At 34.8% G+C, this 16572-nt stretch overlaps 2 protein-coding genes across 2 annotated transcripts; one reads left to right on the plus strand and one right to left on the minus strand.

Moving 5' to 3' along the window:
• Window positions 1-1085: 1085 nt before the first annotated feature.
• Window positions 1086-3902, plus strand: LOC128164508 (uncharacterized). The gene is made up of 2 exons (XM_052828397.1): window positions 1086-1172; window positions 2104-3902. Exon 2 carries the CDS (start codon window positions 2104-2106, stop codon window positions 3829-3831), a length of 1728 nt encoding a protein of 575 aa, XP_052684357.1. The 5' UTR covers window positions 1086-1172; the 3' UTR covers window positions 3832-3902.
• Window positions 3903-11392: 7490 nt separating this feature from the next.
• On the minus strand, window positions 11393-15267 carry LOC128167981 (pre-mRNA splicing regulator USH1G-like). Its single transcript, XM_052834014.1, has 2 exons — window positions 14972-15267; window positions 11393-13451 (listed from the first exon to the last, which is right to left on the minus strand). Exons 1-2 carry the CDS (start codon window positions 15133-15135, stop codon window positions 12158-12160), a joined length of 1458 nt encoding a protein of 485 aa, XP_052689974.1. The 5' UTR covers window positions 15136-15267; the 3' UTR covers window positions 11393-12157.
• Window positions 15268-16572: the final 1305 nt, after the last annotated feature.

Consider the following 16572-nt stretch of genomic DNA (forward strand, 5'->3'; position numbering starts at 1 on the left):
ATGCTTAAAATAAACAAGAATATAGACTTATCAGCTTGAAAAAGTTTATTCCCTGGTATATTGAATCTTTGTGAAGGCACATATATATGCCTTCTTTACATTACAAAGAACTCAACGACTAACTCTCAAAATTCATTTGATCATTAGAAATGCATTCCTAAAGCGTTGTAAATAATAAAAACAGAGAATACAATTTGACAAAAATTGTGACTTTGCCCCCTTAAAGAATATGTATTAATATGTGTTAAAAAAAATTGAATTATTCATCTTGAGATAAAAATCATTTTGAGACGATACATAATTGTTTTTCTGAGTACTCAAATGAAATACTACAGCTACTAGAAGAATTTACATATACGAGTATATTTTTAATCTATTTATTTCGTTTTTTATTAAGTCCGAGGTAAAACAAATGAAATTAACGAAGAAATAAGGCTAGAGTTTCTATATCACGTGGTGTTTTTATTAATTTATTAAATGGCAATGAACATTCGATTCCATAAATATTGATTTAAAAAATCAATAATTCATCGATGAATAGCGTTTAAATACCGTTGAAAATGCATATCGTAGTATAAGGTGGTATACTTAGATCTACCATTTAAAAAATGAACGTTGTAGCTGCCAGTGTCAATAACAGTCACTCGTTTCTGGTAAAATTTGCCCCATAATACAGGCCTAATGTTATAAAGTTATTGCTATACTATATAGGGTAAACTTTTATTAAAGAAAAAACTACCGGTGTTGTCTATGTATGATGAAAAATATAGTTTACTTCCTCAGAGAAATCACAAAATATAAACATAAAAATAAAAATGAAATTTTTAAAATACCAGAAACGCCAATGGTTTCTTTAAACATTGTACAAACCTACAGCCTACCCCCTCCTCGATTAACAATGGAATCTCGAGGGGGGTAGGTTGGTTGGTTGCAAAGCTTTATATATAGCTCTGTACTGACAATTAAATTACTATGGCCCACAAAAATGCTAATGAAGTTTATATGAGATCTCTCTCTCTCTCTCTCTCTCTCTCTCTCTCTCTCTCTCTCTCTCTCTCTCTCTCTCTGAATGTCATGTAATCCATATCAAGGAAGTAAATTACTAATCTCGTGAAGTCTCGTTTAAATCTTGCATTCCAATGTCTGTCGTATGAACTTTGTCCATTACACAGGTAAAGAATTATGTATTTTATAATAAGGAAAGTACAATTTACATATCGAATTGTGTAACAACTGAAGTAGAATAACCATAGGCCAATCTTTGGAGCGACTTCTGTAATTTAGTAACTGGTGTTCGGACGTGGACGAAGGATCATCCCCATGCATGTACCCCGCCTCATAACTGATATAAGGGAAACCAGTCTCTGTGAATAGAAACTACCACAAAGTCGTAATATTTAGGCCATTTTCAATTATCATATGGTATGTGTACTAAGAGATCGGAAATAATAATTTTAAAAAAGACGGGAAAAAATTATGGTTTGGGGGGGGGGGGGGTTATACCTATGAAACAGCTCAAATTTTAAATGTTAAAAAAGCATGTTGGGAATATATTATGTTGGTTTTTGTGTCATTTTGTTTGTTTTTCTTTTTCTTTTTAAATGTAAAGCAAGGTTGATCAATTCTTAGCAAGATAAATTTTAAAGTGGAAACACTATATCTATGATATATATTTAACAAATTATTTTCAGCCTCAAGAATGAAAACATGCTATAAATCAGCAGACAATGTGCAAAAAAAAGGCCATTAATGATTGCTATTTTATTCCACGTGATGAAAAAATAAAATTATGGATAGTTTTTTCCTTTGCTGTTCAAACCACTGAATGATAAGGTTTTTGTAGATGTAATTTTATTGATTTACGTGGATTTTCAAAGAAATAAAATAAAAACTGGTTTTCATAAATCACTGGGGTGTTTATTTGTAGTTTAGGGGTACTGATGTACCTATAAAAATCCTTTTAATTTGAGCCACTAAGAATTCTTAATGGTTCCTCAGTACCTAAATATAATATATCCAAACTCTCTTCTTAACGACTAACATGAACTATCATCCATGCAATTCTTAACTGTAGAACTTAATTTCAATAAACAATCTTTACAGATGGCAATTTCCAAATCCCAAATACCATTCACAGCCCAGCACTATTTGGTGTGTGGTACTGAAGAGTGTGAGAGGAACTGCCAGTTTTACTGCAATGATTGTCACCAACCAATGTGTGAACAATGCAGAGATGTACATCAGAAGAGTCCAGAAACTAAAATCCATGAAGTGGCCTCTTACCAACAACGCAAAAGACAACTTCCTGAAGTTAAATGCCATATCCATGTAAACAGATATGTAGACATGCTTTGTGAGCAATGCCAAGTTCCAGTATGTTCAAAATGTGCAACCAAAGACCATGGTGGACACACATTTATAGATTTAGAAACAGTGTATGCAGAAAAATGTGCCATCTGTCTGAATGAAATCAATAAAATTGAAGAGTATTTCCTCCCAACTTCACAGGATTTGCTTAAATCCACAAAAAATGATTCTACAGAAATAAAGAAGATAATGGAGAGCTTACGCACATCCATAAGGACCGCAGCAGAGTCTCTTAAAAGTATGGTGGATGCCGTGACATCAGATAATATAAAACAAGTCAATGAACAAGAAAAGTCTCTCCTTCAGCTATTAAATGCCCAAGAGAAAAAGTATAATCATTACATTTCTTATATTAACAAACATGTCAAAAAGTTCCATGGCTATCTTTTTTCTAAAAATCTTCAAATCCTGATGAGCGAAATCACAAAGAATCTTAAAATAGACTCTATACCAGTCACCACCAAACCAGTCCCTCCAGTATTTACTGCTGGTCAATACAGCAAGGAGGATGTCACCAAACTACTAGGTAGAGTAACTGTTCCTGACACTAAACCAGAGGTCAGAGAAATAAAACCCATGGAGACTGTCTCGACACAGTTGAAATCTACAGAGAAACATAATAAACAAGACAGAGAGAAATCTGCCATGAAACAAACACTGTCTCTGTCTTCCTCTGTCACCAAGGTCAGGCAGTACACAGTACCAGGTGTTGACAGTGTATATCTTATATCACTATGTAAATCAGGCAGACTCTGGGCCAGTGATGGTCGTGGTAACCTTGTCCATACAGATCTACAGGGGAATCAGCTACAAAAGATACAAACCAGTGGTGGATATGAAGGCTACCACACAGTCACACAGGATGGGGTCCTGATTTTTACAGACAAACACAAAAAAGTCATCAAAATGATAACACAGGATAATACAATGACTGAATTCATTAAAACAGGAGACTGGGAACCAATAAGTATACACTCCTCCCACATCAACGGGGACATTCTGGTGGGGATGATAAAGGATGGAAAGGCTAAAGTCACCAGGTACAACAAGACAGGAGAAGAAATACAGAACATACAGAGGGACAACATTCGACAAGAACTGTATAGTTATCCACACTATATCACAGAAAACATCAATGGTGATATCTGTACATCAGACAATTACAAACAAGCTGTAGTGGTGGTGAATAAATCAGGAAAATATAGGTTCTCCTACACATGTCAGGGGTCATCGTTCTTTCTTCCCAATGCTATCTGTACTGATCTCCTCGGTCACATCATTGTCTGTGAGGGTTACAGGAACACAGTTAACGTCTTGGATCAGGATGGCCAGTTCTTATCTCTACTACTCACACCACAACAAGGAATGAAAGGTCCTCATAGCCTGTGTGTGGATGATGAGAACAATCTCCATGTGGGACAGTATATCACCAAAACAGTGAAAGTGTACAAGTATCTACAGTGATCATTATCTGGTTCTGACAATGTGCAAGAAAGGAATAATATATTGTTAATTAACTGGATTTTGTGTGATAAATTACATGAAGTTGGACAGACAGACGGACTGACGGACGGACGGACAGACGGACGGACGGACGGACAGACGGACTGACGGACGCCGAGGAAAGCTATAGTCCCCTCCGGTGAAACCGGTAGGGGACTAAAGCTATAGTCCCCTCCGGTGAAACCGGTAGGGGACTAATTAAAAAGATATTTTTGGTGGGCAAAAAAAGATTTATCCAAAATGAAACAATAATTATTCTTGCTTTTTGTGCAAATATTATATACCTTAGTAGTCTTTTATATTACTGGTACTATAATACTGGCCACATGTAAACTTATGGAATAATAAAGGCTAATTTGACATACTCTCCAATTACATGTATACTGCAATCTTTCTACCGATAAGTAAGACAAAGGTTTTCAGATTTTCCCTTCTCACCTTATTATTTGCCTTATTTATTTATTGATTTATTATTGTTATTAAGTCTGATTATTTTTTTATCTATTTAAACAAAGCTAAAGGTTAAAATCTGAAGTTTGTATTGCAAATTATTTCCACCACCTCTCGGTCTCACCACTCCAAATTTTTTCACTAAATCCGGGTTTTAAGAAATAAGAGCAAGTCAATTTATTTGAATGAAAATTATGTGATATCCATTTTTTGTGCTTCAAGGGACACATACTTTCGTGTAAGAGAGATAACCCCGTAATGACTTAATCATTCCTTTTAATAGATTTTTTTTAAAAATCGTGTCAAACTTTATTCCGCTCAGTGTGATGAAGTTGTGCAAACATTTTTAAAGGAATTGTCATGTTGTCAATCCTGTATTTAATGCCACCCGGTAAATTCAAATTTTACAACATGACATTGTTATTGATTTCTGCAATTTATTATTTCCATTCACTCCACGAAAATGAATACGGGATAACGAGCCTAAAGTTTTCTAACCAATCGGGTCAGCCTGTCTGGCCAGTTAGAATGACCATTATTAATTACATGTACAAGAAATTTTGGAATATACTCTGAATTCTGATTATTTAAGTCTCTGAAACAGAGGTAAAAAAAAATATTAAGACGTGCAAAAAATTAATTTACAGCATAACATCAAACCTTAGGCAAAATAATTTAAATTAAGACACGTTTCTTATGTCAAATACATGTATACATATTTTAACAAAGTTTAGAATAATTAAAGGGTACCCGCAGCCAAGCCGATGTGAAACATATGTCAAAGAGTTTAATCACCAAAATTTAATGCAAAAAATCGCATCGAAATCAATGCAAAAATAACGGAGTTAAGCTGCTTCAAAGGGGCTATTTTTACCTGCTTTGGGAAATCTAATCATTAGGCGATATAGAGGCTTCAGCGGAAGTGACGTCACGAGGTCAACAGGAGGGAAATTCCTTTACAAAGCAATACAAATTACATTCGATTTTTCAGCCAAAATGACTGACATAGGTCAGATGTTTTGACGTATCTAGTTATTTTAAGTATTGTAGATTTAGAAATTTATATTAGTAATTATTTTATTACAGTCAGATTTCTTTTTAAAGGATTTTAAAATTTGCTATTCTCGTCGCCTTTTTACCGATTAATACAATAACTTAAAACGCTTGCATGGCATATTTATGTTCATTATTCATTTTTTGATTACATAATATCCTTTCACACACGAGTGATCTGAGACAAAGACTCAGGTAAACAGGTAAACTAACGAAGCCACTGCTCCAGACACACGTGTATCTGGGGTATGTATACACAAGGTACACGAGTCTGGTGAACGAAGAGAGGGTTTCACACCTCTAGACTGGTAAATTGATTTGTGTATAATTAGCTACTAAATTGTTTGACAAAAAAAAAAAACAGAGAAATAAATTAGACTCTGTAAAATCAATCATTCGTAAGCTAGGCCTAATACATGTGTATAGTCCGTCAATCAGTGATTAAAGAATCATGCATGAGACAATCAAATAGTAAAACTAATGTTCGAAGTAAATGCTTTTATTGTTACTTATCTAATCACTTAAATAATGACCAAATTTACAATTCAGCAATTTAAACCCTTTTTTATGTGATCAAGTATTTATTTCGGAAGCGCTGTGGTCGGCAGTTTAGTTAGTGCTTTAACTCCATATAGCTTAAATTGTTATACTGACAACGATTTATTATGAAATCTGAATAAACTTGAACATTTTGACAAAGGATGTAAATAAATGTAAAATAAAATTCCATTATCGTATTTTTACTGAAAGAATACGAGACAGACTTAATCATGCAGCCATCTTGGACTTTCGCCTTGATCCGGTTATAACCCCGTGTCTGTTTGTTAAAGAATGCATACTATTTTGATTGTTATAGGTCCGATATCAATATTATTGAACAATCGGCCGACATCATTTGTAATTTTATGCCTTATACGAGGAATAGACCCCGCGTTACCTTTTACGAAATATGTATTATCAATATTATAAATCAGTTAATAATGTCACGGAAAAACCATTCGAAAGAATGACAATATTAACGAAATATGTTTCTTATAACAATAGTGATTTGATTAATTGTCATTCTGTTACATATGATGTGCATTTATATGGAAAATGAGTTACACATTTGACTAAATTCATGAAGCAAACAATTTTCCGAATTCGGCATTTTTGTTTGATAAAATACGGGTTTAAACTCAAACAACAGTATATTTAGACATCCAGGGTTGATAAGGAAATAAAACAACAGAAAAAAATGTTCAGAAATCGATAAAACAATGCAAGAAAACGAACAGTTTTCCTACGATATTCCTGTTTCTCATACAGCGGCGTTGACCCCGTGACGTCACAGCTCATCTCGCGCCAAATCGGCTTGATTCAAAACTCGTTCAGGTGTGAAATCGGGTTTTCCCCAAATATCTCGAAAACTACTTATGCGATCGCTGTAAAATTTTCAGGATGATGTTTTTACACATAGATCTTCATTATATCAAAAATTGACCGGCACTGCAGGTACCCTTTAAGTTACAATTGCGTGGCCACATGTATTTCAACATTACTACATGTACCATTAAAAAAAAATCGACAGCAGTGATGTTTATTGATTAGTCTCATTATATTTTCTCGTGGAAATTGACAAGAGGGAAATCGATTTCCTTTATTTCTTTGAAATAAAAAAAAAATGTAACAATTTTATCAATTCTGAAATTCTTTAAAAGTCTCATAAAAACGTTCAACAGGTATACGTAACATCGGGGGAGGCCTGCCCCCCCCCCCCCCAAATAGAGTAAGAATTTGAATATTGCCATACCATTCTTGTTTAAAGTAATTCATTCGAGTTTTACATTACTGTTTCCTACCCTTCCCCTCCCTCGCCACGGATAAGGATTTCTTAGAATGGCGTAATTTTTTTCCATTTTGAATGTCAAGAATTTCAGGTGGGTCTGCCCCCCCCCCCCAACTTTCAAAACGATGCTACGTGCCTGTTCGACGTTATCATCCGGCGTTTTTTTCCCCCAGGTAGTTTCTGGACGATCCAAAGTCCCTGACCTGGTAGATTTTTCATGTTTAGCTAACCTGGCGTATTAGAGAGGACGCTATTTTGATTATCTTTAACTTTTGTTAATGAACACAATAGTTAGAGCAAACAGTATTGTAGAAATGCTAATAGAGATTGCATGAACTTTCTGATATTTATTTGATATACTTTAGTACGATTTTATTTTTTCTGCCATTACTCTCCTCGTGGTTATTAGAACAACATCAAACGACCATTAACGATCCAAAGTAAAACATGATAATTTCCGATATATAAGGTCATATTGGTGTGATTGTGTGTCTGAATGACGCCTTTAGCAATCTTCTCGTGTACATCCTTGGTCTTCTGAATCAGAACGGGATGTCACGTGACCTGTACGTCGATTTTTGTCTGGCCGTCTCTGTTCCGATGGCGTTGAAATCGTTTGATCTACAAGATGGGGAGAGATACATTACTAATTGGTCAACGATATAGGCACGTATATTAGTATTGACAAATAAAACCGTTATCGACACCTCAACTGTTATTGAATTATAGCTTATTTTATAAAATCTTTTAAGAATATTCATATGTGCCCTTTATTTTATGCTCTCAATTGAAAATCAAGTTAGTCACTCGGACCAGCACATATAACGTGGAAAACAAAATATTTAGGCTAGATCCACCGTATAAAATCGTCTAAAGATTACAAATATAACTTTTATGTCACAGGGTCGTCAATAAAGAAATAACGATTGAAGACTTGGATTCGTACTTATAGATGCTTTTATATAATATCAGGAAAAAAACCTAGAAAACACAGAAAACACATTCACAACACAACACACACACGTTGACGAGAGACAATTATATGTACTACATATTTAATAAGTTACAAACACAATAGTTTTCCCAATTATAATACCGGTGATTTACCGACTGTATCACTGAATATGGTATTACAATAATATCTTACCAGGTATCCAGGAATTTAATAATAAATAAATAACTGAATCTTTGAAGATCAGGAATGGAATGTTACAGTAAATGATGCTAGCGCCGTAAAGGGTAGAATCTGTGGGTTCTGGATTTGGCGGGACTTGCGCTTATATAGTGAGCGAAGTAAGTAAAACATGCATATTAATGAGTTAAAAGTCGTCTGTCATTGGTCAATGAGACATGTATACATATACCTGGTCACTAAATCCTAAAAATGGAAAAACCACGTGACTTATCACAACATTCACACATGCACTCATTCATACACAGCAATGCGTTCTATCAGCAATGCGCGCTGATGAACATTAAATAAATAAATTAATATGAACTGTGACATTTATATCACTATTGTGAGATAAAGACTGAATTTAATTATGATGAAATTACAATTTAATGAATGCATGGAATAGATGGAGAAGCAGTTTGAATGAATACTTTACATACGTCAAGTATTGTTTCCTCGCTGTCGTGGAGAATCCTTTCTTATTTCTCAGCGGTCTTTTCCATTTCTAAACACCAATTTAAAAAAAATTATCAAATAATTCTTAAATCTGTCTCTCGGTACTACTCGCCCTCAATTCTGAGTTCTCTGATTTATTCTTAAATAATCAAATTTTAAAGTGAGATATAAAAACGCGGTCAAACGCATTAAACACTATTGTACCTACCGTTGTTGACTAGGGACAGGAGGTGCTGCCCCCACATTCTCTGGAGTGTAGTAAGGTCGATCTCTGTTATCGTGTATTTCTTCAACGCCTCCGTGAAGAGAAATGCAAAAACAGGAATTACTTTTTTTCTTGATCTGAAATTTCAGTCAATCAATCAATCAATCAATCAATCAATCAATCAATCAATCAATCAATCAATCAATCAATCGATGACGACATGAACTGTGATCTTGAGTTAGCAAGTTATAAGAGGTGCAATATGAATACTAACTATCCACTTCTCTTTCCTTGGACCGGTGTTCTCTTTTCCGTACAGAACATTGATATCTATTTATCTGTATGATATTTTTTCTCTGCAAAATGACATAACAATGACATATATTTTGCGACTTTTGATTATCACCAGACTAAATGTCTACTTACTGCTCAGACATAAACATTAATTTATATGTTATGTTGAAATTCTACCAACCACGGGCGTCATTGTCCGTATGTTTGTGGAGGACAAGTAGTCCACCAAGAGTGAGCGCAAACGATCGAGCCTCGAATCCAGCTTTCTCCATCTTGATGATCAGTAATTTAAAAATCTTTCTAATTAATTTTGCCGATAACAGCGTGTTTATCCGTTGATTGACAACGATGATAGTTTGCGACATTTGTGACATCATGCTATTATGATGCGTCACGAGAAAAAAAAATATAAAAAAAGAAATCTTGTTTGGGTGTGAACTGACTCTCTTTCTAACCTCCATTTAGTTACTTAAGTTCTTTGATTTTATACCTTCTCCTTTTATCCTAGTGGAGAACTGTGTTCGGAATTCATTAGCATTCAAGAGGCAATCCAAATCATCGTTTTAGTTGCAATTCATTTGCATCCAGGTTATCAACGCCTAAGATGAAAACATGAATTGTAGCCTAACGTGTTATATTTAAAAAGATCAGTAAAATAATGTTGATTTATCAATAAAAAGTAATCAAATTCTTGATATAAAAAAAATCGAATTTTGATATTATAGGATGATTTTCTGAATTATCCTAAAATGCGCTTGATATCAAATTATATGAATAAAGAATGATCGACTTATTTTTTTTCTGATATCTAGGAACGAACTTTTTATATTAAAAAATAATTTGTTGCGAACCTGTGGCAAGTGAGTAATTACAATTATAATTTTTGGATATACCAAAAAAAAAAAAACAAACAAACAAAAAACAAAAACCCTAATATAGTAGGCTGTTTGTCAAATAGAAAAGTCTCGTGTACAACGTATTCATTGCTTTAAATCTTTCCATGATGTTGTCAGGCAAATGAGACTAAATGAAATGAGTTAAGAGAACCCGATGGATGTGACCATTTTTAGATTGCATTGATCTTCATTAAAAGAAGATCTCAAAATAAAATTATAGGAAAATACCCAATTTTAAAGGGTAAACTATATGTATCATTTCTCTAGTAAATTAAGTCCATCGCTTTAACAATTAATATCTTTTCGGTAGATTGTTGTAGTAAATCAAGTCCATCGCTTAACAATTCATATCTTAAAATGTTAGGTAGATTGTTGTATGATCATTAAGCCTCCTTAATGTTTTGACAAAATATGTTTTTCAGTGGGTATGAATTCAATAACTCAGGTGTGGACATGAAAAAAATTACTACACTTAATGTAATGGCTATACTATGTACATACAGTTATCTTTAAACGTCGAGAGCGCTGCAGTCGATATAAATACAAGGTCGGTTTATCATTCACACAACGTTATCTTTAAAGTTAGCGAGTAGTTTAAACTCAATCAAGATATTATACAACTGTAGTACCTTTTCAGCAAAATGATGGTCACAAGTAAAACGGGATACAGTAAAATCTTGACTGTTGTTCGTATGGATTGATTACGGTATTAAAAAATTAATTAGGACACTCCTTAATTTTTTGTGTTACCTGGAATGATAACCTATGCATTAACTTGATAAGGAACCATTTAACTATAATTATTAACTATTCCCATCACGTTAATTATTCTGTAAAAATATTTCGTTGAAAATATTTGGAAATATTAAAAAAAACAATGTTCTTTACCGGTATTTGAAAAAAGAGTATTTTTTCCAAAAATATTTTTAAAAAGTTAAGTTGAGATAAGATGGTCAAAAAGGGGGTGGGGTCCTTATCACAATCAAGAAAAAAAAATGTTCAGGTCGAGTAAAAATGTCCATAAAGCTGTTTAAAACATTCATATTTGGTAATACCTATATAAATTCCTATGAAAAGATCATTAAATACAATCCTACAGCTTGGTAAATCGTCCCCAAAACGTGGTTATAGTCAGCTTATATTTCATATTTAAAACAAATAGAACATCGTATTTACATTCTTTAATAAACAAAAGGTACACTTAACTTTCTCTCTCAAAATGTCATACAAATTAAAACTATTTTGATTCTTCGTCCTCCCATACCTTTGATTGTTAAAACTCGATGATACACATGCATTATGAAACAAAATTGGTGTCACTGGTATTTTGTGCCACAAATCTTTCCTTTCTGGTTAATTTCATCATAAAATGAATTGAATCGTAATACATATTCACATATCTGATAATTTAAAAAAACTTCATAGATACCACGAGCAAAATTAGGTTGAATGAAATAAAATGATAAATGCAAAATATATATACATAATACTTTTTTGAATCTGTTTAAAAAATAATAGTTCTGCGATATACATGTAGCCATACAACGTGAAATGTCCTTTTTTCTGTCTCTGACCCTTTTGTACACGAATGAATAGTAGTAGCCTTTTATTTACAAAACGTAACGTGTAAGTTAATTACTGTGAAATATTTGATGTGCACGACAATATTCATAATCTTTCAAGACGATACATGTTGTGTGTGTGACTTCAGTCTAAGATTATCAACACCAATGCCAGGGATAGAAATTCGATTTAGCAGCCAATATAAATCAAGTATGTGAAACTTCGGATTTCCTTACTGTTCTCGTATCTTTTAAATTACAAAAATGTCGTTGAATGGTTTGAAAAATGCAACTACTTAAACAGAATAGTTTTTGTCATGATGAAACAGTCTGTTAAGTTTATCTTACTTAGTTCACAACACAGTGAGTTTATAGGTAAGAATCTTTTATTGCTGTGGGTACTGAAAGCAGTTCTTTTCTGGTTTTGATCGCTTTTTGAAGCTTTCGGCGCGGTCCCAGTTTCAAACCTAATTTCTCTAGATCTTCTTCAGAGAATGTCATCAAAGAGCTTAAATCCACGTCTTCATCCGTGAATAAGTGAATATAAGGGCTTAAATCACAAGAGGCTAAGAACCGGATCAAATCAGAAAACGCCGTTTCTTCGTCTTCATCATCAGAGCACACTTCATCCGGGTTCCAAGGAACATTTTGATCGTCATCGAAGACGCCATTTTGTTCAAGACTCTCGGAACTTCCGCTCTCACGGTTTCCGTTCATAACATCATCAAAACCTTGATCCGGGTTATCCAAGAAATCAGCAGAAACCGAACGACCCATTGCGTTAAGAGTCCCTCCTACTTTCGTTAAAAAAGCAATTTTCCCAAAGTTTGGTCTTGAGAACATTCCCGGTTTTTCTTCCTCTTCGTCGAATCCTCCCGAATCAATACTGTCTACACCCGAATCTAGCAGGTCGGATTCACTTTTCCATTTGGAACTACTCCCGGAAACTCCATTAACTCCGGGAAACACGCCGGACAGCGGTTTTCGTGTACCGGGCTCTGCCTCTCGGTTTGTCACGTACATTATATCAGAACCTTTTCGCACACCTGTTGTTCCAGCTAAAGAACGAAGTGTTCGTTTGCCGTCAATATTTTCACTAACGTGAAAATCACCAGGTAGTCCGAATTCTTGTTGACCGCCTTGCTTTTGCGAAATCTTTCTTTGCACTCCACCAACCCCTCGCCTAGTAGGTTGTGCGATTTGGGAAAAAGTAGTATTTCCAATGGTTGTAGTCGGTAGTTTCTTTTTTGATTTTAGTCTCATTGTTAAGGTTTTAATAATATTTTTGCTGGGAGGTTTGAAATCAGGATTCGATTCTTCCTGCAACCGCCGTTCCTCCCTTTCTGCATGCTTAGCAGCTTCTCTTTGTCTTCTCTCCATTCGCTTGATATTCTGTTCAGCTTCTTTGGTCGCCTTTTCCCGCAGATGCTGCACCATTTTTGGATTCTTCTGCTGCTGTTTGGATTGTGCATCGTCCAGCAGAGAGATGATGTCTACTTTGTCATCTAACATGGCGATATCCAAGGCCGAATGATGGTCATTATCCAGAGCCCAGATATTGCAGCCGAAGTTGACAAGAAAGGAGACGATGTTCGTCTGCCCATTTTTCGCAGCGTGGTGGAGGGCGGTAAACCCTTGAAGATCACATTTGTCAGGGTCACCACTAAAATTAAAAGAACACTGATATATTGGACAACCATTAATGCTTTTCTAATATTATCCAATTATAAGGTTGTTGAATTTTTAACGAAATAAATTGAAGAAAAAGCAACAATCATATTTAACCACGTCAATAATTTCCCACATTAGATAAATTTATCGCAGAAGTTTCGTGACTCAATCGATTAACCCATAAAACAAAACGCCTAGGTAAATAGGGAATGGACTATTTTTCAACATAAATCGGATTATACAACATGCTTCAATCGACATGCCTCTTGATTTATTATCTGGAATGATCTGGCGTTTCTAGGTTCTTATTCGATAGATACAAGGGCCAACCAAGCCAAAATAAAGGCCCATTTCAATGGGTCTTAACTATTTCAAAGTATGTGGAAAAGTGATAGGGGGGAAAACTGGAACAAAATCTCTCCCGATTATTTGGTGAATGCTATCTTTTATTATGTCAGGTGGAGAAAATCAATTTAGTTCTTCAATACTGGACTCGCGCTTTTAAGTCGAAACGGTCGGGCCGGGTTTTCGAAGGAAGATTCGGTATTGTTTGTCCAAAACGGGGGTACCGGTATCGATAAATTATCAAACACGTTGAATTTGTGATAAACCGTTGCTACCTTTCTCAATTTAGAGTATATACTAGTAAACTAAGATTTAATTTAAGTATCAATTGCTATTTTGGTAACCAAATAGCGCTGTGTTATTTCTACATGTATATGTTTGGTAGTGTGGCATTGTAGATGAGCCTATATTAAAAATAAGTTTATTTATCCAATAATTTGGAGATTCGCCAAGAAAAGCAAAGTCAGTCATCTTACTTCCTCTTTCGAAGTCGTGCTGACTCTCAACTATGATATTTTGTCCTCGAGAAAAAGTGACAAAGTAGAAAAATTAAAACACAATTTGTATCCTTTAACAATTTAAACCGCGTTTAATTCATCTGTGTTTTGATGTTGATAAAAATGAAGAAAATGAGATTTATTCTCCAAATTGAAGTTTGTGAAAGACTATATGCGCCTTGGCAAGACCAACCAAATATTTCCGTACATATTGATTTTTCGTTGATAACGTATGAAATTTATCTTGAGTCAACACGACACCTGGATAAAACACAGCATGGTTACATTATATCAGCTCTAATGTAAAACTCTTTACAGCGAACTGTCTTCAAATTAAAATAGAAAGATTAAAGGCGTGTACGAACATAGTTTTGATGTAAAATTTATTTCATTGAAATAAAAAAACAGAACCTTCATAGCTAACCAAAAAGCCAACACATTTTTTTAAAACAAGGAACATGCAATTTGTTGTCCCTTCAATTCAGAAATATGCATTTGGGACTTTGATCTACAAATGAACTTATCTAAGGATGATATCTCGCCGAGATTGTATGTACATGTAATATTCTGATAGCTACGCATCATGTGTATTTAATTCAAACAATTCATCATTTCTTCTCATAAACCCCAATCTCATCTGTTACAAACTGCTTAAAAGTTAAATCCATACCTCCTGCCCACAATCATCCTCATGGCGTCCAGATTCCCATAAGCCGCCGCGAACAGAGTCGGTGTCATCCCATCCTCATCGAAGGCGTTCAGGTCCTTCTTGGTGGCGCTTCGCAGAATGTCCAAATAGCCATCCTTGGCTGCTCGGTGGAATTTGTCGTCCATTGTTTTGGCGTTAATGATTACATAACAAATGACAGATCAGCTATGGATGGTCGTTTCTTTTCTCTCTTATCGTTGTTCACTGCCGTCTGTCATGTACCGTGCTGCAATCACCGAATGGGATTGTCGGCGATTTGAACAGTTTCAACGAACCCTCATGCATATTCATGACTTCATGTGAATTCGCTGATAAGCTCAGGTACATCGAATACCTGTTCAATTTATTTTAATCTCTGATAACCTCTGAGCTAACAAAACTTCGTCGTAAGCTTGTCAATGAAATACGTATTTGTGGAGCGTGCATGTGGATAAACTTTACAGTTTGATGTGGTATATAAATTACAGTCCTTATAAGGCATCGCAGACTTGCGCAATAAAACATTCTAGGTCCGAAAGAAATGTTATTGAACCCAGTATTGGTCCATCAAGAGTTTTTCTAGTGTCTGAATAACCCACTTCACGACTGTTGGACAACCTTTTAAATGGGACCTTTAGAGGTTGTATTTAGGCTAACCCCCTAAAGACGATCTATAACTGCAGTGTAGCCACATACAATTGCATATTACATGTGTGCATACATTATGTGATTTATGTTGTAACGGTGATATCGGCGGGTAGGTACTAAATACACGGAAAAAGTTCCAATTTGATGATTTATGGATGTTTTATTCGAAGGTCCATATGGTCTCAGCTGTGAAAATTCAGTTTCAGGAAAAGCATTAAAATGTATGCCTATTTGTTAAACTATTTTACACTTACTTGAAAAAAAAAAATAAAATAAAAAAGAACTAACAAATGCGAAAGCCAGTTGATAGTGTAGTCTGTCCAACTAAATTCCTCATACTGAAAAGGGGAAATGGATAAATACTCATCATTTCTGACTGCTCTAGCACTTTGACATATTTATTAATTTGGCAAAACTTAAACTAGAGTCCCAAACCATAACCAAATATTCGTTTATAAATTAAGATTATAATACGGATCTCTTTTTTGAACTTTAAGCAAATCGGAATTTTAATTAAGATTTATGTATATTTTCAAACTTTATTACCCTTACGTAGAAAAGGCATGTCCTTCCACCGACAACAAAACAAAAAGCACACAGATGAAGTAATTTAAGTTGACTTCCAATACCTCTTAGATGAAAAATGCGTATTTTAGCTCCTCCAATTTAACTCGCTAGACGACTCTGTGCTAGCTCTGAAAACATTGGCTAAATCTGCCAAGGGTTGTAGAAGAGCAGAGTGGACCGCAAACCATTGGTTAGAGGAGAGGAAGAGAGTGGATCGTAAACCATTAGCTAGAGGAGAGGAGCAGAGTTGATCGTTAACCATTAGCTAGAGGAGAGAAGCAGAGTTGATCTTAGACCATTAGCACGAGGAGAGGAGCAGAGTTGATCGTACACCATTAGCACGAGGAGAGGAGCAGAGTTGATCGTAA

The sequence above is a fragment of the Crassostrea angulata genome, chromosome 10 (assembly GCF_025612915.1).
Source record: "Crassostrea angulata isolate pt1a10 chromosome 10, ASM2561291v2, whole genome shotgun sequence".
Classification (NCBI taxonomy): Eukaryota; Metazoa; Mollusca; class Bivalvia; order Ostreida; family Ostreidae; genus Magallana; species Magallana angulata.